The sequence below is a fragment of the Vombatus ursinus genome, unplaced genomic scaffold (genome assembly GCF_900497805.2).
Source record: "Vombatus ursinus unplaced genomic scaffold, bare-nosed wombat genome assembly UNPS02014861.1, whole genome shotgun sequence".
Classification (NCBI taxonomy): Eukaryota; Metazoa; Chordata; class Mammalia; order Diprotodontia; family Vombatidae; genus Vombatus; species Vombatus ursinus.
In genome coordinates this window covers 11,051,953-11,074,715 of record NW_020954639.1, presented here as the reverse complement: position 1 = coordinate 11,074,715, position 22,763 = coordinate 11,051,953, and the positions used below count along the sequence as shown (strand labels likewise).

Below are 22,763 nucleotides of genomic sequence, written 5' to 3'. Positions count from 1 at the left end.
CTGCTGATGCTTCTAGAAAACTTCAGTTGGGAGGTAATTCTGGCTCAGAACCGTATTTTCTTCATTTTTAAAATTTTAAGTATAATTTTTTTCATACAGTTACTAGTAGTCCTAATAACAAGTATTGGTAGAAACTCCACAAAAACCTATGAAAGAGAAAAAAATAACACCACTACTTCATTTGCCTACATAACCAACAGGTTAGTATATGTTTGTCATATAAAAAGCCTACTCCTTTAAACACTCTAACTTTAAAAACGTTAACTATTCCCTTCCAAATTCTAATATCTTCTTCCAGATGGCTAAATATCATCTCATGAGTGTTAATGATTATACTGTGCTATAATTCAGTGATGTGTTCAGAACCCACTGAAGTACGTACACTAAATCAGTCCAGATGGCTATGTTTGGAAGAGCTCTTGTGTCTACTTTTTATAATTTCTTGTCTTAGCTTTAAGTGTCAGGCTGTCAGCATGATGGCCTCTGACAGCCTCATTCTCTAATTTGATAATTCTAATGAACTGAGAAATCTCATAACTAAGCGTATTAGAATTACATGTCAAATACCTGCATTTAGGCTATGAATTAATTCAATCCAACAATTATTAAGGACCTAATAGGTGTATACCATTCATAGGGCTGGGCTTTAAGTCAGGAAGATCTGAGTTCAAATCCAGCTTCAGATACTTATAGCTGTGCTCACCATGGATAAATCATTTAACCTCTGTCTGCCTCAATTTCTCCATCTATAAAATGGGAATAATAATAGCACCTACCTTTCAGGGTTGTTGTGAGGATCAAATGAGATAATATTTGTAAAGCGCTTAGCGCAGTGCCTGGCACATAACAGGCACTACAAAAAATATTAGTAGTTACTATTGCTGTTATTTATGTAGGCATCATGGGAAATGAGTTTAGATAAGATAGTTATTGCTGCCCCTGGAAATGAGAGTATACTAAAAGGATATGAGAAATATACAAATAATTATAATACAAAATAACACCTAATAAACATAAGCACAAATAATTTTGTGGTTCAAGGTGGGGAGAAGATGGTCATTACTGATTAGATAGGACTAAGGAAGACTTCCTAGAAGTGGCATTTGAATTGGGCTATAAAGGACAAGTTAGAAGTGGGGGGGGGGTCAGGCACGGGAAACACTGGGAATTATGCAATCCAAAACTAACTCCATTTTGTTTGGTTCCTTCCATTTTGTGATTGTCTTCCATTTTGTGAGCTAGACCTTCCTTAGTTGTAAATCATATAATTATGGGGAAATTAAGATGTTGAGACAATTCTGAGAAATTGAGGTAATGGGAACTGACCACAAAATGCTCCATACAACTTGAGGTATGCTTTTGTAACAACCACAGAATGTTCCAAAATGTTCTAGAAATAACCACAAATTTTGTCAAACTCTGACCAATCAGAAGAGAGCACTCCCATGTTACTCCAGATTGTATAAGTTGATTGGCTCCTCATTACTGACAATAAGAATGCTTTGTTAACTGCCAGATGGGGTCCGTGAGTCTACTGGAGGCCTTGGACCTGATTTGTTATATAACTGCTAGCCATGGGATAAACTGGTATGCTTGGATTTAATTGCCTCGGTCTTTACCAATTTCATTCCCAAAAGCTTGATGAGCCCGCTAGGAGGTCAAGAAAAGGACCCGAGCCTTCAAGGCAGTTTCTTGGAAGAATTCACTAGAGCACACTGAAGGACTTCTCTGTAGAGGACTGTCCCAGAAGTTGGGACTCCTCCTCAACCTCAACCTCAATTCTTCTGAGCTAAGGTAAGACTCCCACATTGTTGTTGGCCTCCACATTGGTGGGGGAGTCCCTTAAGGGAATAAAGCCAAGAGAAGGACCTTAAGGGGAAAACGGAATATAGTTCCTTGTATAGGTAGGAGAATCCATTCCTTCTATGGGAATCACTTCTACCCTTGTATAGGGAAAGGATGAGCTTGGTAGTAGCATACCAAAAGTAGCCCCCTTAAAGTAATTTCTCATGTCCTGGAATTAGGAAAAGCTCTCAGTTCAACCAGGTATGACTAAAAAGCACACTATTAAATTGCATGGAATTTGATCTAAAACTGCAAGAGACTGAACTAATAAATTATTCTGGCCTAAATTTGGCTCTTACAATTATGATATATTAAAGAAACTGAGATTGGTCACTGAATAACCCCACCCCTACCAAATGAACTACTGGTTTGCTGAGATGCCCTGTCTAAAGGGACATGCTCTCTGCTCCTTAAAGGTCCAACTCCCATTTGTCAAATGAAGGTTTTGAGATTGCCTTTAGAAAACTGTATGCACTGACCTTCTGATTAAACTTTAAGGAAAAACTTTGCTGGAAAGTACATCTATATGTCTGCTTTATCATACTGTACAGGTAACTTCTTCCTGTGGCCTGATCAGTCAAAGGATGTTTTTAAGGACCTTTCAAAGGCTTCAAAAAGGAAAATCTCTCCCACAGTCTTTCTAACTCTGGCCAAGCCAGAAGGGCAGACAAGACACCCAGATAAGGAGGAAGGGAATCCTTGCTCCCAGTCTGTTGAACTTCATAGCATTATGAACTAGAGATTAAAATACGTGACTGAAATGTAAATTCTCTACTACAAATTTCCAAATTGAAGTTTTAATTTTTTTTTTTTTTTAAGAAAAGGGGAACTAAAGCTAGTTTGAAAAGTACCATCAGTGAGCAACTTGAAAAGTAAGCAAAATTTGATTTGGGAGAATATTTTACATTGCCACTGTACTTTATTCTGAGTGATGTAACAGAACACAGTTGTTCAAGTGAACTAGGAACAAAGTCACCAAGAGAAACTAGAATGAAATTTGCATTTGTAAGCCTTCAAAAACCCAAAAAGGTAACAGTATTGCAATTAAATGGTTTTGTGTAATTAAAAACTTATGCTAAATTATAAAGGAAAAATTTAGTAGAATAAAGAAAAGGTGAGTAAAGGGTTTTGGATTTTTGAAAAGGGAGATTTGAGGAAGGATTTTGATCCCAGTGAGATAAGAAGATTTGGAAAGCTTTTATAGAAATGTCCATAAGAAATTTTAGACAGGCAGTATTCTATCAAGTTACAAAATTTACTAAATAGAAATTCTTACAAGTAAAATTTTGTAGCATAAAATTATTTGGGTGTACATACTCTGTCCCTGAAAGGACGAATCCCAACCCCTAGAGCCTCCCAAGGCAGGGGGATGGCTGAGGGTTTCTTAGGATTGAAATTGAAGAAAATAATTTAGATAACTTAGATGCCTCAGGGAAAGATAAGACAAGCAACAGGATCAGACTGTTTTAAAACTGATGTCCAAATATTTCTAATAGTATATACAGGGCTTGAATATGTTTTAGTAGAAAGTTCTCAAAACTGGGCTGAAGATTTTACATATAAAATTGCATTAATAATTATAATGAATTTCCTATAGCTCTATTATTAACAGGATTAGAACCATAAGGTCTGGGCTGGTTTTTACCAAATGAACTAATTATTGGAAAAATAAACTTAGAAAGTAGTACTAAATCACGTTAAGTCTTGTGACTGGCAGATTTTAGCAGTTGCCTGGGAGTTTCTGTGGGTGGCTTAGAACCACAGGAAGATCGGCTTCTCTGGTTCCAAACTCTTGCAAAGACTCAAGCATACTTTCTAGGAGGAACCCCTTCAAAGCCGCCCTGAGAACAAGACATGTTCTAGAATTTCCAAGGAAAGATGTTTCCAGGGACTGCATAGGATATCTGGGACTCAAGAGGAAATGTACTGACTGAATGGACATTGGGAGTGGGTTACAAGTAGATTTTATATTATTTTTAACGAATGTTATTGTTTTGCTTCAAGTTTCTGTTTCATGGTATTTGTGTTTGCTGAGTTTTCTTGGTTACCTTGGTGATATGTAAAGAGTTCAAATTCAGTTGAGCATGTAAACAAAGAACTTAAAACCTTTATTGGTAAATTAGCTCTGAAACACACTTAAAGTAGCCTGATTTACTTCCCCTTGCTTTATTTTATGTGCATTTATTATACCTGGGGGGGAAAGGGGGGGGGATTTCACCTTTTTTAAAATGCAGTTTGGCCACCCTCCCATAAAAGTGAAACCCTTCTACATCGTGGAAAAGAGATATGTCTGTTGCCTTTATTTTAATCCTATCACGTGGTGTTTTTCTTTCCCCAGTTAATCTTGGGAAATGAATCATTGTCTTTTGACTTAGTGTTAGCTGTTACATTGCTTGTTATACCAAAACTTGCTCAAAATCAATTCCTAATAATTTGATGATGGTTCAAAATACTGATTCTGGATATACAACGAACCTTATGCAATTGATAAATGTTGAGACAATTCTGAGAATGTGGAATAACGGGGGCTGACCACAAAATATTCCATAAAACTTGAGGTATATTTTTATAACAACCACAGGATATTCCAGGACGTTCTGGAAATAACCACAAAACTTGTCAAACTGAGCCATCAGAAGAGAGCATGACCATGTTACTCGAGACAGTGTAAACTGAATGGTTCCTGATTACTGACTATAAGAATGCTTTGTTAATTGCCAAATGGGGTCCTTGTACTTACTAAGGGCTGTTAGACCTGATTTGTTATGCAATTGCTATCCTTGATAATAAGTTGATATGCTTGGATTTAACTGCCTTGGTCTTTATCAATTTCATGGCGTGGAACAGAAGGAATGGGAAATTAAGTCAGTTTAACCACAACACAGATTTTGTGGAGAATAATAGCAGGAGTAAGGTTGGAAAGATAGAAAGTTGCCAGACTGTAGAATGCTAAACAGTCTGATCTTTACTTAGCAGGTGAAAGGGAAGACACTGTAAGGTTTAAGAAGAGGAGTAGCATGAGCAGAGGTGCTCTTTAATGAACAAAGTGCTTGAGTTCTTAGTACACGAATTCTGTGACTTTATTTTGGCTTCTTAGTCCTCTTTTGCATATTTCTTGACTCTTAGCTTTGTTCTAGATAACTGAGGTGACAGCATACATGACCTCCGGGAAAACAAAGTATTATTATGCACAGTTCTAAAATAACTTAAGTAAAATTAGGAAAATAAAAAATATGGTATAGACAATGATCTAGATAACTGTGGAATTTTCAAGAATAGATATTCTATAAAGTAATTAATCATATGTTGTTTTTATTGCTTTCTAATTGTTTCATGTATCTTAAGTCTCATCTATAACTAGATGGCAAATTACTTGAAGACAAGGATTATGTTTTATATCCTACGGTGGCTATACTAGAGCACACAGAATTTCAATAAAACTCAACGACTGCTTGATCTATAATCCTCTTTTGGCAATAATCGAGGACATTCATCAATCAATACCAACAAGCATTTGTTAAGTCCTACTATGTGCGAGGCATTCTACTAGGTGCTGGAGATATAAAAACAAAGGCTAAATTGTGCCTGTCCTCAGGAAGACACGTATATAAATAGATACACACACACACACACACGTAAGGAGAAGGTAACAGACAATGTCAAATACTGCAGAAAGGTGAAAAAGGGATGAGGATTATGAAAAGGTCATTAGATTTTGCAACCAAAGAATCATTGGTAACTTTGGGGAGAGCATTTTCAGCTGATTGATGAGGCTGGAAGCTATACTGAAGAGACTTTAGAATCCAGTGACAGGAGAAGTAAATATTGACAGCTTCTCAAGGCACTGGGCTGAGAAAGGAAGGAAAAGTGCAGAACAATAGCTAGCATGAATAGAAGATTCTAGCGAGGGTTTTTTAACCCTTAAACATTTTCTTTTTTTTGTAGACAGCAGGCAAAAATCCACTAGATAGGGAGAGATTTAAGATAAGGAGGAAAGGGCTGGGACAGCAGTCATATGACTACACCATATGGCCATTTCAATTCCCACAAGGCATCACTGTACTATGCTTGACTAATAAAGCTCCTCCTGTTGTAAGTTTAAAACAGATTCACTAATCTATAAAATTTTAAAAATAATTACAATTTCTATGACCCTCTATTAAAGTGCAACACTGATATCTATCTCACTGTAGACCTAGAAGTAACCAGGAGTTATCAGGAAGATGGTTCATGCCCTTCTTATGAACTCTATGACTTTGGTTCAGTTTCCTCACAGGGTTGCTGGAATGCTCAAAGGAGACAACGCTTAAAAAATACTTCACACACCTTAAAATGAAATAAAAGTCACCTATTTTTATAATTAATTTTGCCAGGAGAATGCAAGGCCTAGAACTTCCTATACCAAGCTAAAAAGCACAGGAAATAGGACTGATGGCTGCGTGTCTGTCTGTCACAGTATATAAATAGATACACACACACTATCTTATTTTAATACTGTTCAAGATGTTCACTGTTTGTATCCTGTTGATTTTGTAGATTATTGTCTAGCTCTAAGGTAATAGAGGATCATCACTATAAGGGTAGCAGTAAGGGGGAAGCTGTTTTGCTTACAATTCATGAAGACAGTCAGGTAAGAAATGGAGAGAATGCAAGTTCTCTAAGGACAAGAACCTGTTTGTCTCCCTTTTGTTTGGCATCCCCAGCCCCTAGCACAGAGCCTGGCACACAGGATATGCTTAACCAATGTTTACAGATTGACTAACTGACTGTAGTCTGCAGCAGTGGAGCCAGCATTCTACAGCTGAGTTCACAAATCTTCTGAAGCACTAAAGTGATTACCACGATGATGAAGACATGGGCTATGAAAAAGAGGAACATTTTTGGCTAGTCTTTCAAAGATTATTTTTTACCTAAAGTAATACTTCATGTTCACTGCATGTACATTTTACCATGGGGACTAATAATAATGACTTAGGGTAGAAAATAAGCAAAAGAAACCAATGAATGCTCTAGGAGGTTAAAATCTTTTTTTTTTTTTTTTCTGATTGGAGCTGGCTTTTCTTCATGCACCCACGGATTTGTAGAACACAGAAGTGTCAGGTCAAAAATGTACTAAGGCAAACATGCTATACGTAAGCCCAGGTAAAGTCAGTGCAAAACAGGGTGATAAGGGAAGAATTCTGAATATTTAAGGGCAGGGGAAGGACTGGTAAGTCTTAGCTGCCTGGGACATTCAAAGATCAAATGACTTGCCTCGTATGTGTCAGAGGTAAGACCTGAATCTGTCTTCCTGACTCTCAGGTGCCCCTCTACCTACTACACCACACTACTTCTCATTCTGAAATCAAGGCAAGGAATTTTTGTTTTCAGAGTCAAAAGGATTATTTTCATGCTTTGATTTATAGCTGCAACTTAATCTTATCTACTTTGTACAGCTATCTTATTTTAATACTGTTCAAGATGTTCACTGTTTGTATCCTGTTGATTTTGTAGATTATATTCCCAGTCAGGTATCACTGTGGTTAAAGAGATTTGATGGAACATTTCAGCTTGCACTAGGGCAAAATTTTATTAAGTTAAGAGTGAGGGGAAGGGATTTTATTAAGCTAAGAGTGAGGGGAAGGGATTATTGGAGGACTTCTAAGGATAGGCAAATACCCCTGAAATTTGCTGATTGATTTGTCAAGAATTGAGTCTATACCATCTTAGGGAAGGAATAAGATCCATCTTCTTAGTAAAAGATTAGAATCATGGATTTTGTAGCTTTAAAAAATGTAGTTCAAGGACTTAGCTGCTGCATGCTGTGTTCTTTGTACACGTATCAGCAGTGGTACACTTAAGCAGCACCAAGGGGAGCCTGGAGAACTGTTTCTAAATAGTAGGATTGTCAGCATTATTCACAAATCAAAAAGCTTTAAAATAGTGCTTCTTGGTTTAAAGGCCTAATTATATTTCTGTTGATTCCATAAAGAGCAACATTTTTAGGCATATCTCCAAAAGACTCCTCTAGGTCCATTGTTTTGTCTGTATATGATACACAAAGATAAAACATTTGCCAACAAGGTATGGCTGGGTTAGCTTCCTGGGTTATGGACTCTCTAAGTAGTGACCTTCTTCAGTCTCCATCACTCCAGGACACTTAGGCCCATTCTCTGACCTCAAGAGCACAAAGAACTAACTACAGAGTTAAGAGGGACCACAAACAATAGCTGAGGAGGAGGACACTGACATAGCACTTTAAAGTTTGCAAAACACCTTACATTTATTATCTCATTTGAGGCTCACAACAACCCAGAAATGCTATTATTATCCTTTTTGACAGATAACTGAGGCCGAGAGGTTCAGTGCCTTGTGCAGCTTCACACTGTGGGTATCTGAAGCAGGATTCAAACACAGGTCTTCCTGACTCTATCTACTACAAAATACACTGTGGAATACATGTGGCATTGACACAAATCACCTTCATAATACTTTTTTAATTTTAAAAAAGTAATTTGTTTCAATTCTTATGGGTCAAAGAATACAAATTTTAAAACTAATGAAATAAGTCAATCAGTACCTAACTCTCCAATATATAGTTCTACTGTTGGCAATAAATTCAATTTTAGGCAACCATAAAATAATACTGTGAGGATCGAGTAATTATGATTAATTAACCCCTTTAAAGTCTATTGATAATAATCCAATAACCTTTTCAGAGTATACAAGTCTTTTTTTCCCCACATAACAAAAAGTAATATGAAAAATATCAAGAAAATATATGATCAAAAAAGGTGGATCATTCATGTAACCAGAATGAGGGTTAACCAGCCAGACTGCCTGACTCAAGTTGCTCTGTTATTCCCAAATTGGAAAAGAACCAGAGGAAGGCCACCAGCACATTGGGTAGATCCTCTAGGGAAGACATATAGAAAGGCATGGAAAAGAACTGCAAAGAACTGGTTGAAGGAAGCATGGGGCAGATATCATAAATGCACTCAAGTCCTGAAACAAGATGCAAGTCGTGGGAGAGTTCATCATTTGTTTCAGTTCAATCAAGTCTGGCTGGTATCGTTAGAACTGGATTTATTTTATTAATGGTGGTTTATCCTATTTCTCCCACACTTGCTTATTTCCTTCTGTGTGCACCACTTCCTGCACAAAGGTGCTTTGGACCACTGGGAGATCATGATCTTAGTGCTGTTTTGGACTCTGTACTCTCTTCCCCCCTCATATCTCTAGCTGCTGCCAGATATTACAAGAGTTTGGGTTTTCTTATCACCTGCCAATCACTTTAACTCTCAATGCTTAAAGAGTTCTTTGTCTATTTCCAATCACCCTCCCATTTCAATTCATTCAAAAATGCCGCCACCAATATTTCCTCTGAGTCAGGGCACTCTTCTCTTTGATTCCCCTCACTTTCTATATACTAAACTAAAATTTTCTGTTTGAAGATTATAATTTATAATTTTAGATATAGAATTAGATTTATAATTACTATCCCTCCTTTTCTTCAGGACTAAATTCTTCCATGCTTTTTACATTCTCCATATTCCCTTAAAAGTCCCTGAAACAACCTCAAATGAAATAAGCCTGGTGATCTTTCCTGTAGCAGTTCAATTAATACACACCTGTTTGCTATATATTTCTTCAGTCTTTTGTCTAGTACTGTAGGTTCCAGTAATATGGTAGATAATGGACACAAACAATAGTCCTACACAGTATCCTGCTTGTAGTGCTTGCTATTGGTGTGACTTGGGGACAAGTCACTTAACCTCTCTGAGTCAGTTTATTCATCTGTAGAATGGAGCAGTTGGCCTAGCTTACATTGAGGACCTTTCCAGCTCTGTATCTATGATCATTCCTCAATTTATGAGCTATCCCTGCTGACTTGTCTTAGTGACATCTTGTATTCTGCCACATTCCAAGCACCAGAGTGGCCATGGTGGTTGGGGGGATGGGGGTTTGTCTTTTGTCTGGACCTGTGATTTTATCTCACTGCACTGAAAGGCAAGATGGTAGTGGAGAAAGAGCTGACCTCAGAACCTGGAAAACCTGAGTTCAAGTCTAGTCTCTATCACATACTATCTGTGTGACCCTGGGCAAGTCATTTACCTTGTCACTGTCCCAGCAGCAGTTTCTAATCTGATGGAGTCTTTTCAAAAGGAATGTCCCTACACAGAAGAAATTGTAGGAGACATAATTTCTAAAAATTAACTATCCAAAAGCTTTTGAGGCTCTCATTTAATTAAAATTATTTCTTGCCTTCCAATTAAAATTATGACCTTGGATCTGACATAGCCTCACAATACCATGACATGAGGAGAAAGCTCAGGATCCAGATTTCAAGGACTTCTGAAACAATAATAATTCAAGAAAACAACCACAGACAGGTTAGAAATGAGACAGGAAAAGTAATCAGCAGGAGCTTAGCCATAAGGGGCCATACTGGAGACGAATCAGGAAAAAGAAGTTTGTATCAATATCACACAACACAATCTATTATTGGGTGTCACACTGTGTACTTACTATGAAAATTATATGACAAACTGGCTTCCCAATTAAAAAAGACAAACTAGATAAAATAATAATATGGGGAAATTCTAAACTCCTTCATGAATTAGTCTTTAAAAGATGGTCATTCTAAAAGACCCAATCAAATGTAAAGGGCCTATGGTTTCAGTGATGTGGGTACTAATGCAGAACATCACCCCTGCAGACCTCAGTAGACTGATTTTAATAAACTTTTTCACCAAAGTTTTCACCAAGGTGTTAACTTTCTTGTGATGAGTTTTTGCTCACTAATCAGGTGGGTCATCAGATGACAGACAAGGGGTCCATGCTCTACGTTTTATCTAGCCTGCTAGTACCTACGAAAACTTGAACTCTGCTGGCATAGATTTCAAGACCAGGGTCACTTCCACATGATGATGAGGCATCAAAATAGGACTTGGTGGAAGTCTACGCACAATATAAAAGATAATCTCCTCAAGGAAAAATGGTGACTCTTTTTCCAAGTATGAAATGGGTGTCTTGATCAAGGCTCTACCAGCTGAGGATTAAGTGAACCCAATTAACCTAATTTCTACTTGTCCATACTAAGTGGTTTATTTTAGATGTTACATTATCCCACAAAATCCTTTAGGGTGCAACATAGAAAACCATAAACAGGCTGTAAAGGTTATGACATTAATTTTGCTGTCATTCTCATGCCTTAAGTAGCCATCAAAAACTAAAAATCATGTCCTCTGGGAAAGACAGCAAATCTGAAACTAATTATGGTTCTTATTATCGTAACACTATTAAATTAAACACTATGACCCTAGCTGAATTTATTTTGGTACCTTTTGTTAATGAACAAAGCTTCTCAAATAAGATGACTGCACCTTCAAATACAGAGAAAAACAATTCACTAGACTACTAGAACAAAAGCAGTCACTCCTAAACCTAAATTTTCAGTCATCTAAAGCTTAACTGGAAAATTGAACATCATCATAAGCACACGAAGAAGCACTTTGCATTTGCTGCGGTACTGGCTACGTAGCTTTGGTTAAGAAGTGAGTGGGCAGAGAAAAACGAAGCTGAGAGACTTCAGTAGCTACTAGGCCTAGAGCTTTCACTTTTTAGGAAAACCTTCTGACTTGGTTCCTCAAGTTAAGGATCAGTTAATTCAAATGCTCAGATAAATTTCTCTCCTGCTTAATTCTATGGAAAGGAATGATCATTTACATTATTTATTGACTCTTAAGAAAAATAAAAGCATTTCCTTGGTTTCGTTCTCAGATTCAACTTTTCAAGATTGAAACTGCTTTAGGTGTTTGGATGATAAAATGGCTGAATGATTTCCTGCTGGCAGAATTTCCTCCCTAGTCAGCAACACCTGGCCCGAAAGCTCACTGATCTCGCACACAAGGAGCCTTTACATGTGTGTGCACATGCATATGCACACATTCTGGTGCACTGGAAACTGGACAGAAGGATGAAAAGTGCACACACACTTAGTCTGGCTTCGTTATTTTTCTTACAGGTGTCATTGGGTAAGGAGGGACTGATGGAAAACAATGAGGTGGGAAAGAATATATATAACTGGTGGAGAAGAAAAAAATAAGTAGAGAACAGAAAAGGAGAGAGAAGAAAAAGGAGGGCAGGAAAGAACAGTAAAAATGATGTTTGAATAATATGGTGTCCATAAAAAAAGTAGAATTATCACCCGCAAAAACCCACTTGACAAGACATACGCCAATCTATTCAGCACGCAAAACCATTAAAAGAATTGGATTTTTTACATGTACTTCAAAGAAAAAAAAAGATAGTGCTTACTGCACTGCAGGTCTCCAACAATTTGCCCCAGTTAAAAAGCTAGGATGCATCAGAGGTAACGCTTGAACCCAAGTGCAAATATAAATGATTTTGATGTGCTATCTTTTTATACCAGTTCATCCACAAAATTAAGACTTCACCAACTCAACTACTCTGGTTTAAATAAAATTTTCATTTATTCAAGTTTAAATGTTTTAGATTAAAAATAGTCCTGCTCCTTCAATTCCAATTTGGGGCTTTCTACTTATCAAAGATTATCCGCAGGCATCAGGTCAGTCAACATACCTGCGAGGGCTTTCCTCTGCCAGGAGTGTGTGAAGAAGCACTGAAGAAAAGAATACAGAAGAAGGCAGTGTGCACACACAATCACTCGTGGTCTTCTCGCAGCACACTGTCAGAAACAAGAGAATGGTACCCCAACATGTCAGGGAGATACAGTGAATGGGATCCACTAACATTACCAAAAAGTGGACAAGCCCTGCTCTACCTACCTCATCAACAGCCGCTTTAGGCCACGGAGTTCTGAAAGACAAAGAAAGGTTCCCTTAGACCCCAGACTATCAACACAATCTTGAAGAAGATGAATTGATTTGTCTCCCTCGGCTTCCCTTAACCCTTAACAACCTTTCAAGTAGGCATATCAGAGAAGCAGGAGATGGCGTAGGAACACCAGCTTTGTTCACAAAGATATGCTGACATAAGTCTCTCAGAGTGTCCAGGGCTAGGGAAAAGTATCCCAGTTAATGTTGTCCTATCTTTCTATCTCTGGGAAATTCTGTACCAGAGGAACCTCTCCGAGGCTGAAATAGGTTCAGACCCCAAGGCAAGGGTTTGAGTCTGTTCTAGGGCAGCCTAAGGGATCAAAAGGACTTCCCTGAGTGCATTTCTAACATCAAATCAGGGAAGTCTACCCTAGTCAGCTGTCTAGGAATGATCCATCACAAGGCTGTGGCTTTATGGGATTATGTCCTATGAGAACTGACCCTGTGTAAGACTGAGTTTTTGAATCAACACCATTTTTAAGGGCCTACTGGAACAGGTTGTGCTAATTCTAAAATACCAGGTCTACAATAACCACTGGAGGGATACAAAGGTTAGGTAAGAGAGGGTCCCAGTTTGCAGAGAGCTAATAATCTAGCATGGGTATTAGTCATACACAGATAATCCTTTGGAAACAAAAGGATAAGAAAGAAGCCTTAGTAAAAGAATGATTGAAGGTGCAGAAGAACTGAGTTGAAGCTGAACTATTCATAAGTATGGGAGGAAGTATGGAAGGTCAAGGTCGCTATAATATTCGGATTTGGGGGATTCAAAATCCTTACAGATATTAAACATTTCTTTTAACTTCATGCCCTCTTAATTAGCATACAGCATGAAACCTGAAGCTAAAATACCAATGGAAAATCTTGAGGAAAACCCATTTTCTCATTTCAGTATATAATCTGAGATACTGACGTTACAAAATCAATAATTTTGGAATTAATTTTTTATTTCTTTTTATTGATTTTTATGTTGGGGTAGTAAGCATTGAATTAATTGATCTTTGCTTCCTGGATGACACTTGAAAGCACAAGGCAACACTTCCCTTTCAGACAGGTAGACTTTTTAGACTTTCATGCTAAGACTTCACTGAGTTCATATATGTCTGTGTACGTATATGTACACGTACACACATATATACATATGTATGTGTATATATACAAATAGATCCTAAAAAGGGGGTGGGTAACAATTTCTATCTAACCAAATAAACAAATTTTTTTTTAAAGCCCTCTCTAGTTTGAGTTCACTTTCTACTAAAAAATACAAGTATCTTTATTTCTCAGGTTCCAAGTAAAGAACTATTCATTGATCCCTCTTCAACTTCAGTTGTCCGTCCCCCCCCTCCAAGTTTTAGTTTCAGGATGGCCATCATAGTCAGCAAAAAAAATCTTGTAGTACACCTGGAATAGATATTTTGATGCCAATGTGCCACCAACCAAGTAATATCCATCAATGACAATAGGGTACTTGCATTGGTGAAGGGGCATTTTTAAATGTTTTTTTAAAAAAGGGGTTGAAATCCCTCCCTCCTCATTCTCCAACTGATATTTTCACATTCACAATAAATTCAAATAGGTAACAAAAACAGGTATCATAGCTTAAGAGCAGATTGTAAAAATGGGTTCAGTATATTCTTCATGTAGGCTTAAATATCACAAAAAACAGGTGTTCTCAGGCTTCGGTGAGAAATTTTCCAGTGTTAACCTGAACCCTAAGTAAGGATTATGTATTCACCCTCCAAAAAAATCTACATGCTACTAATTGACAAAGTAGCATTAAGAAGGAAAATACTATTTGCTTTAAACTACTTGGTATCCAATAATTTTGGAGAACAATCTGGAATTATGCCCAAAGAGTTATAAAAACTGCATATACCCTTTGAGCCAGCAATACCACTATTGGGCCTATTTCCCAAGATGACTAGGGAAAAAGGAAAAAAAAAACTTATATGTTCTAATATATTTATAGCAGCTCTCTTTGTGGTGGCAAAAAATTGGAAACTGAAGGGATGCCCATCAACTGGGGAATGAATAAACAAGCTGTGGTATATGACTGTGATGAAATACTGCTGTGCTGTAAGAAATGATGAGCTGGTTAATTTTAGAAAAACATACAAAGACTTGCATGAAATAATCATGAAATAATGAAAAGTGAAATCAGTAGAACTAAGGGAAGGTTGTATACAGTAACAGCAATAGTGTTCTAAGAATAATTGTGAACAACCACGTTATTCTGAGTATTATAAATACTCAAATCAACTATAAAGGACTTATGGAGGAAGATGCTTTCCACTTCCAGAAAAGGCTCTGATAAATAGAAGTACGCAAAGTATGGTTTTACATGTATTTATAAAACTGCATCAAATGGTGGCCTTCTCTAGTGTTGGGTGGGGAGAGAGGGAGGGAGACAGTTCAAAATTTAAAACCTAACAAAAAAAAATTAAATTAAGAAAAAATAATCTGGTATGACAAACTAAAATATATTTTCTATCAGTACAAACAGCAAAACCATACAGCATTTTGAATCCTTCACAAATCTGGCATTACTGCACACCCCCAAAATATGTGTGAAACAACACCACAAGTAGCTTCTGATTAGTATAATAGGATAATTTGTTATAATATTAAGCACATGGTGATTGAAAGTTCTGCTTATTAAGTGATTACTTTAGAAACTTATTTTTTAGAATCATCCTAAGCAAATGGAAGCACCCAAAAAGGCCTACTTAGCAAAAAAAAAAACATTCCTTGGGATCTTGGTCACAGATTCAGAGATCTGATTGCTAAAACTGAAGAGACTATGAGAACTTTCAAGGATGGAATCTTTTTTTCAAGTCTCATATTTCTTCAGTGAGGAGCACACCGTCTATACAATTACAATTATAGCATGGCATTCCCTCCGAAAGAAGCCCCACTGTGAATGAGCAGGGCCTTAGCCTTAAGAGTCCAATATTGTTGTGAAGAAGATTGTGGATTGTTCTTCCTAAATAAAACCCTAAAATTTAAACTATTTACATTTTAATAGAAAAATGTAAATATTTAAGAAAATTAAAATAATTAAGTGATGCCATGTCTCCTGAATTTATTTACTGTTGTAGCTTTTTTTGTAGTTAAAACTGTAGTTAATGTAAAATTTTGTAGCTTATTTTTGAAAAAATAATTTTTTAAAAACTACAAGATCTTTCACCGACTAAAATTCTTTTAGTCGGTGAAAGTTTTCATAGTTTTTAGCATTTTTTAAAAATACAGTTGTAGTCAACGTATATTATTCCACCTACTGTTCTCTGCACCATGGACTATACAATTTTCAAAGTTGTGGATTTCTCAGATGGTATATATCCTTCTCCATAAGGATGCTTCTGTGCGGAAACTTACATTGTGATAATTCTTGAGAAAAACCCAGTTCTTAATATTCCATGATGCATACAGCAAGTCCTTAGGCATGGCTACCCTTGGATCATCTGCTAGGGCAGAACTGCTTCTATTAACTAACTTGCATTCTAGTTTCAAAAGTATTTATATGCCAACGAAAACTAAGTTTAAATGTACAGTCTGCCAATGTAGGAGTGACACTTCAAAAACAAAACAAAATATTTTCTGGCTACAAGGATATCAAATTAAAGTAATACACTTTCTCATATGAGATCCTATCTGTTGATATTCATTTAAATGCTATGTCGATCTCTTCTAAGTTCCCTCAAGCTTAGAATTCTTATTTTTAACAAACTCTAGAAATCAATGGCTTTTATAAATGTAAGCCATTTGCCCAGTCTTTGAAAGACAAAGCATAAAGCACTAACAATATGCAAGATATCTCTTCCTTAATTCAATCAAGTCACAAGTCCAAATGAGTGGTTTCATTTTCCAAGAATATTTCTAAAATAGGGCCTTTCTAGTTCTAAAATGCTCAGATCTAATTTAATTAAATAAGGAGGTTCTTTATTGTCATCAGCCTAAATATAAAGTCAACACCCAATCAATAGTCCCTCAGAAATAACTTGGAATGCCAATTTAGAGTAAGAACTTTTACTTGGTATTCCAGTTGAACAAAATGCAAGTCAAGAATGCTATACCAGTTTCAGGTCTTGGCTGGATAAGGAAAGAAAAAGTGCTCATACTGAATTCAGGTCAGGTAGTCTCTGAATCCAGATTACTTGCTACAAAACCATTTTGGAGTTAAGGAGAACACATCAACCATATATCCATTCTCATTATTTTTTTCATAGTAAGGTAACCTGTGATGAATAACAGATGATCCCCATTACAGTAGGACTCATGCACATTCTAAAAAAGGCATGACAGTATGCAGATCAGAGTGAAAGGGGCTCTACGAATGAAATTCCACCTTCCAACTCGCTATGCATCGATAAGTATTTTTGATACCAAACTTGCCTGAGATCATATTGTCTCTGACTACCTATCAGTTATTAGGTAACAGCTCTATTTAAGATATATAGATAGATAGATAGACAGATAAACAGATAGATATTGATAAAGGGTATCTATTAAGTACTATGTGCCAGGCACTTAATATGTGGATGCCTTTATGAAAAAGACCTTTACACTTCATTGGTATAAAATAAATGCCTCTACATTACTTGACGCTTATAATTTAGTTTGCAAAGAAAATGTCAGGATGACTTTTAACTGCAGACCTTCTACTGTACATTAATTTGTGACCTAAAGGCTATTTAAAGTCTTGGTTATCCCACTGCCATGTCCAGGGCCATGTCCAGTCCTCCTGATCTATATCTTGCTACTGGCCCAGATGGTTCCAGAGGAGAAAGTGAGGCTGGTGACTCTGTACAGCCCTCCCTCACTTAAATCCAATTCACTTGTAAGTCCTTGCATCACCTTCCTGATGTCATGGTCCTCTTTAAGAATGAAGGACAAACAATATACCAGTCCTACAGAATGCTATAAAGTTTTGAGCCAAAGTACCTTCTTAGGCTGAATTCTAAAAGATCATCTTAACTATTCTTAAAACACGAATTATATTATTTTCAAGCCTAACGGTGGAAAAAAAGCATCGTCAAAGTCAAAAGCACATTTTTACTGCAATGATAATCAGGTAAATGCATCCCTTTCTCCCCACATCAGAAGCAGGGAATCTCAGGGCTGTTAGGGAGTTCGGGGATAATCAAGTCTGACCGCTACATCAACAATAATCTTCTCGACTAGATGCCTGACAACGTTCCTCTAATCCAGCTCCTGCATCAAGATCCCGAGGGGGAAGACATAATAATCTTACTTTTAGGCATCTCTCATTGTTGGGAAGTTTCCCCTTTTGTCAAGTCTAAATATGCTTTTGTCAATAATCTAATCCCTCCAGCACTTGAAAATCTTTCAAATTCTTGAAGCCGCCATTATGTTTCCCCTAAATCTTTTCTCTTGAAGGCTGAGCAATCTCACTTCCTTCAAATGTTTATAGGACATAATCCCAAGGGTTCTTCACTTTCATCCTTCCCAGAATGCTCTTCACTTATCAACATCCTTAAACATGGCACCTAGAACTAAACAGAAAACTCCAGACGTGGTCTCACCATGGCAGAATATCACAGTACCCCTATTTCCTTAATCCTAGGCATTAGGCCTCTCAATGCAGTCTAATATCACACTAGTTTCTTGGCTGCTATCTCACACTGTTGCCTCTTACTGAGCTAAATACTAAAACCCCCAAGTCTTTTCAGATGTACTGATTACTTCAGTCATACCTGCCATACACTTAAAAAGTTGATTTTGCATTACTTTAATATTTCAGATATATCTACTAAATTTAATCATACTATATTTGACCCAACACTTTGGCCTTGCCAAGCACTTTTTAGACCCTATCATTAAATGTGTTAAGTACTCCTCTCTCAGTATTTTATCACCACCAAATTTAATAAGCATGAAAATATGAGAAGTCACAGAGCTAAGTTCAGGAACCTGGGATGATTTACTCAAGACCTTCTTCTAGGCTGACACTGATCTCTTTTCTAGTTCCTTTTTTTCAAAAAAAAATTTTATTTTTTCACAATTACAAGTTAAAAGTTTTTTTTTTTTTGGCTTCTAACTACCTCCTCTCTCAATCCGTTGTTCCTTCTAACAGCCCCACCCCCTTCCTCTAATCCTTTTTCCCTCCTTCCCTATAGGGTAACAGATTTCTACACCCAACTTAGTGTGTATGTCATTCCTTCTCTGAGTAATTTCCCATGAGCAAAGTTCATGCACTGTTCTTCACCTCCTCCATCTTCCCGTCCACTGTAAAAACTCTTTTGCACCTCTTTTATGTGAAAAAATTTTCCTCATTTCAGCTCTCCCTTCCCCCTTCTCCCAGTGTATCCCTCTTTTTCACTACTAAATTTCATTTTTTTGGGTTATCATCCTATCATTGTCAACTCACACCTGTGTCCTACACTCCTCCTAACTGCCCTAATAATAAGAAAGTTCTTACTGCTTACAAGTATCATCTTCCATGCAGGAATGTAAACAGTTTAACCTTATTGAATCTCTTATGATTCCTCTTTCCTGTTTACCTTTTTATGTTTCTCGAGTCTTGTATTTGAAAATCATATTTTCTATTCAGCTCTGATCTTTTCATCAGCAATGCTTGAAAGTCTTCTATTTCATTAAATATCCATTTCCCTGCTAAAGAATTATGTTTAGGTTTGCTGGGTAGGTTATTCTGGATTGTAATCCTAGCTTCTTCGCCTTCCAGAATATCACATTCTGAGCTCTCCCATCCTTTAATGCAGAAGCTGCTAAATCTTATGTGATGTTGACTATGGCTCCACAATATGTGAACTGCTTCTTTCTGGCTGCTTGCAATATTTTCTCCTTGACCTGGGAGCTCTGGAATTTGGCTGTCACATTTCTGAGAGTTTTCATTTTGGGATCTCTTTCAGGAGGAGATTGGTAGATTCTTTCAACTTCTATTTTACCCTCTGGTTCTAGGATATCAGGGCAGTTTTCCTCGATAATTTATTGAAATATAATGTCTAGGCTTTTTTTTTTTTTTGAAATCATGACTTTCAGAGAGGCCACTAATTCTTAAATTATCTCTTCTCAATATATTTTCCAGGTCACTTTTTTTGTCACGAGATATTTCACATTTTCTTCTTTTTTAAAAAAACTTCTTTTGATTTTGTTTTATTGTTTCTTGATATCTCATGGAGTCATTAGCTTCCACTTGCCCTTTTTTTTTTTGTGAGGCAATTGGGGTTAAGTGACTCGCCCAGAGTCACACAGCTAGTGAATGTTATGTGTCTGAGGCCGGATTTGAACTCAGGTCCTCCAGACTCCAGGGCCAGTGCTCTACTCACTGCGCAACCTAGTGGCCCCCAGTTCTAATTTTTAAGAAATTATTTTCTTCAGTAAGCTTTTGTACCTCTTTTTTCATTTGTCCAATTCTATTTTTTAAGGAGTTCTATTCTTTAGTGGATTTTTGTGCCTCTTTTACTATTTGGCCTATTTTTTAAGGGGTTATTTTCTTCAGTGTTTTTTGTGCCTCCTTTACCAAGAAGTTGACTCTTTTTTTTCCATGATTTTCTTGCATCACTCTCATTTCCTCCCCCAATTTTCCCTCTACCTTTCTTAACTGATTTTCAAAATAACTTCTGAGCACTTCCAGGAATTCTTTGTGGGCCTGAGACCAATTCACATTTTTCTTTGAAGCTTTGCATGTAGCTATTTTGACATGGTTGTCTTCTGCATTTGTGTTTTGTTCTTCCCTGTCACCACAGTAACTTACTACAGTCAGATTCTTTCTCTTGTTGTTGCTGTTTACTCATTTCCCCAGCCTATTTCTTGACTTTTAACTTTATTTTAAAGTTGGGCACTATCCCAACCTTCAGGTTTTTCATGCTGCTGTTTTCAGAGCTAGTTCTGGGGGTCTGCAAGTTTTCAGTTCTTCCAAGGTGGCATGATCTAAGGATATGTGTGGCCAATGCTCTCCTGGCCTATGCTCTGGTTTGTGAGTGACCACAAGCATTCCTCTCTACCTTGGAACTGTGACCAGGGTCCCTGCCTGCTGGTCTTCCTCCTCACCCTGGGACTGTGACCCACAACTGTGTACAGGCAATGCAACAGAGTCCTGCTCCCAGTGCCAGCAAAAGGTCTCCTGGAATCTCCTTCTGACCAATTGCCCAAGCCCCTGCACTTTACTCTTACCCCAGTGAGACAGATGTTTCTTACCAATCTTCTACGTTGTCTTAGGCTGAAAAATTGTTTCACCCCATCCTGTTGTTGGTTCTGCCACTCTAGAATTTGTTCTGAAGTGTTATTTTAACATTGTTTGGAGGGGGAATTTGGGAGAGCTCAGGTGAGTCCCTGCCTCTACCATCTTGGCCCTCATTATTTTTTAAATTTAGTTTTATTTTTCAATGACTGAAAAACCACTTTCTTTCCCTCCCTCCTCTCACTGAAAAAGAAAGAAAAACAAAACCCTAGTAATAAATATATATAGTAAAGAAAAACAAATTCCTATATTGGCAGCTTGAAGGCACAGTGAACAGACCTTAGAATCCAGAAGACCTGAATTCAAATTCAGCCCAAGACACTTACTAGTTATATGATCCCAGATACAAACCACTTAGTCTCTGCCTCAGTTTCCTCAACTGTAAAATTGGAATAATAACAGCACCTACCTCTCAGGATGCTGAGCATAGGGTTTGGCACATAGCAGGTGCTTAATACCCATTTCCTTCATTCCACAGGTGATGTGTATGTGTGTGTGTGTGTGTGTGTGCGCGCGCACGCGCACAGATATGTAGATATATATCTGTAGATACTTAAGTATATAGATGTACATATGTACACACACACACGTTTGCCTGAACTACAGTATAGATGGTCCCGCGTACAGAATGAGACATATATACATATATGCATTGTATATATCTGCATGTGTATATGTATATATATGTATGTCTCAATCTGTATCCCGGGGCCATCACTTGTCTGCCAGGAGGGGGGCAACATATTTTGTCACTGGGTTTTGGTCTGAACAACACAAGTGTGGGCTTGCCTCTAGCTGGAGCTCCATCCCTCAGCCACTGAACGCCTGCTGAGAACTGCAGGCTCCCCTTTGGTCTGGGCTTCCTGCCCTCATAATGGCACTACAGGTAACAGACTGGGCAGGGGATTGCTCTGTTTTCCTCTGATATGGTCAGAGCCACATGGCAGCTGCTTGCTTGGATACTTGGTCCTTTCTTGCTACATAGCCTAGGGCCCAAAGGCTGTGTTCCTCACCGTTTCCCCCCAAGCACAGGTCCCCTCCTCAATCTAGATCAGATCTGCTTTGAAATGTGAATGACAGAGCTGCCTGTTAGCAACTCTTTGGCTCCCTCTCTGGACATCTTCTTATGCTAATCTGGGTTGAAAATATGGCTCAGGGATTTTTCAATCAATCTCCCAGTCCCAGCTTGATCTGGTGCATATTCTCTATCTTTGTGGGCACTTGTGGAGGAGAGCTAGGCTCTACGGCTTCCTCCTCGTCTCTCACATTGATCTCTTAATGGCTACTCCTTGTATCTTGACATTCAAATGGTTCTGAATCCATCTAACTGTACTACAAACCAGCAGCTTCCAAGGCTGGGGCTCCAACATCTAATCAGAAGATGATGAGAAAGTAGTGTACAGCTCACCCTCCCCTGGAAAATTCAGAAGTCTCACCATTAACAAGGAATTCTTCCCCTCTGCTCGTTCCTATAGCTAGTCAGTTATGCAACTCCCAGTCTCCTCCCATCTTCCCTATTTCTGTTGTGAGCCTCATTGTCCTTCCAGTTTCCCAGGTTTTCATGTTCCATGTTATCCTAACCTCCTCACTCAAAAGAAACTGGGTTTTTTGTTTTGTTTTGTGAGGCAATCAGGGTTAAGTGTCTTGCCCAGGGTCACACAGCTAGTGAGTGAGTTTCATGTGTCTGAGGCCGGATTTGAACTCAGGTCCTCCCGACTCCAGAGCCGGTGCTCTATCCACTTTGCCAGCTAGCTGCCCCAAGAAATTGCTCCTTTTAAAGTTAATATCAATATTTTCACCACTATTTCACTAATTGCACTATTTCAATCCTCATTCTTCTTGACTTTTTTGCTGCA

The 22,763-nt window shown here is 37.7% G+C and overlaps 1 protein-coding gene across 9 annotated transcripts in view; it reads right to left on the bottom strand.

The window, feature by feature from the left end:
- Positions 1-22,763, bottom strand: part of ZNF438 (zinc finger protein 438) — a 136,201-nt gene that overhangs the window by 34,702 nt on the left and 78,736 nt on the right. For 4 of the 9 annotated variants that reach the window (XM_027841632.1, XM_027841631.1, XM_027841637.1 and 1 more), the window contains exon 3: positions 12,430-12,535. The exons of 4 other annotated variants lie outside the window; for them this stretch is intronic. In XM_027841632.1, coding sequence (XP_027697433.1) covers positions 12,430-12,535 — 106 coding nt within the window. Of the gene's footprint in view, positions 1-12,429; positions 12,536-12,635; positions 12,667-22,763 lie in introns of all 9 variants that reach the window. One more of the 9 variants, XM_027841636.1, reaches the window with a different exon arrangement.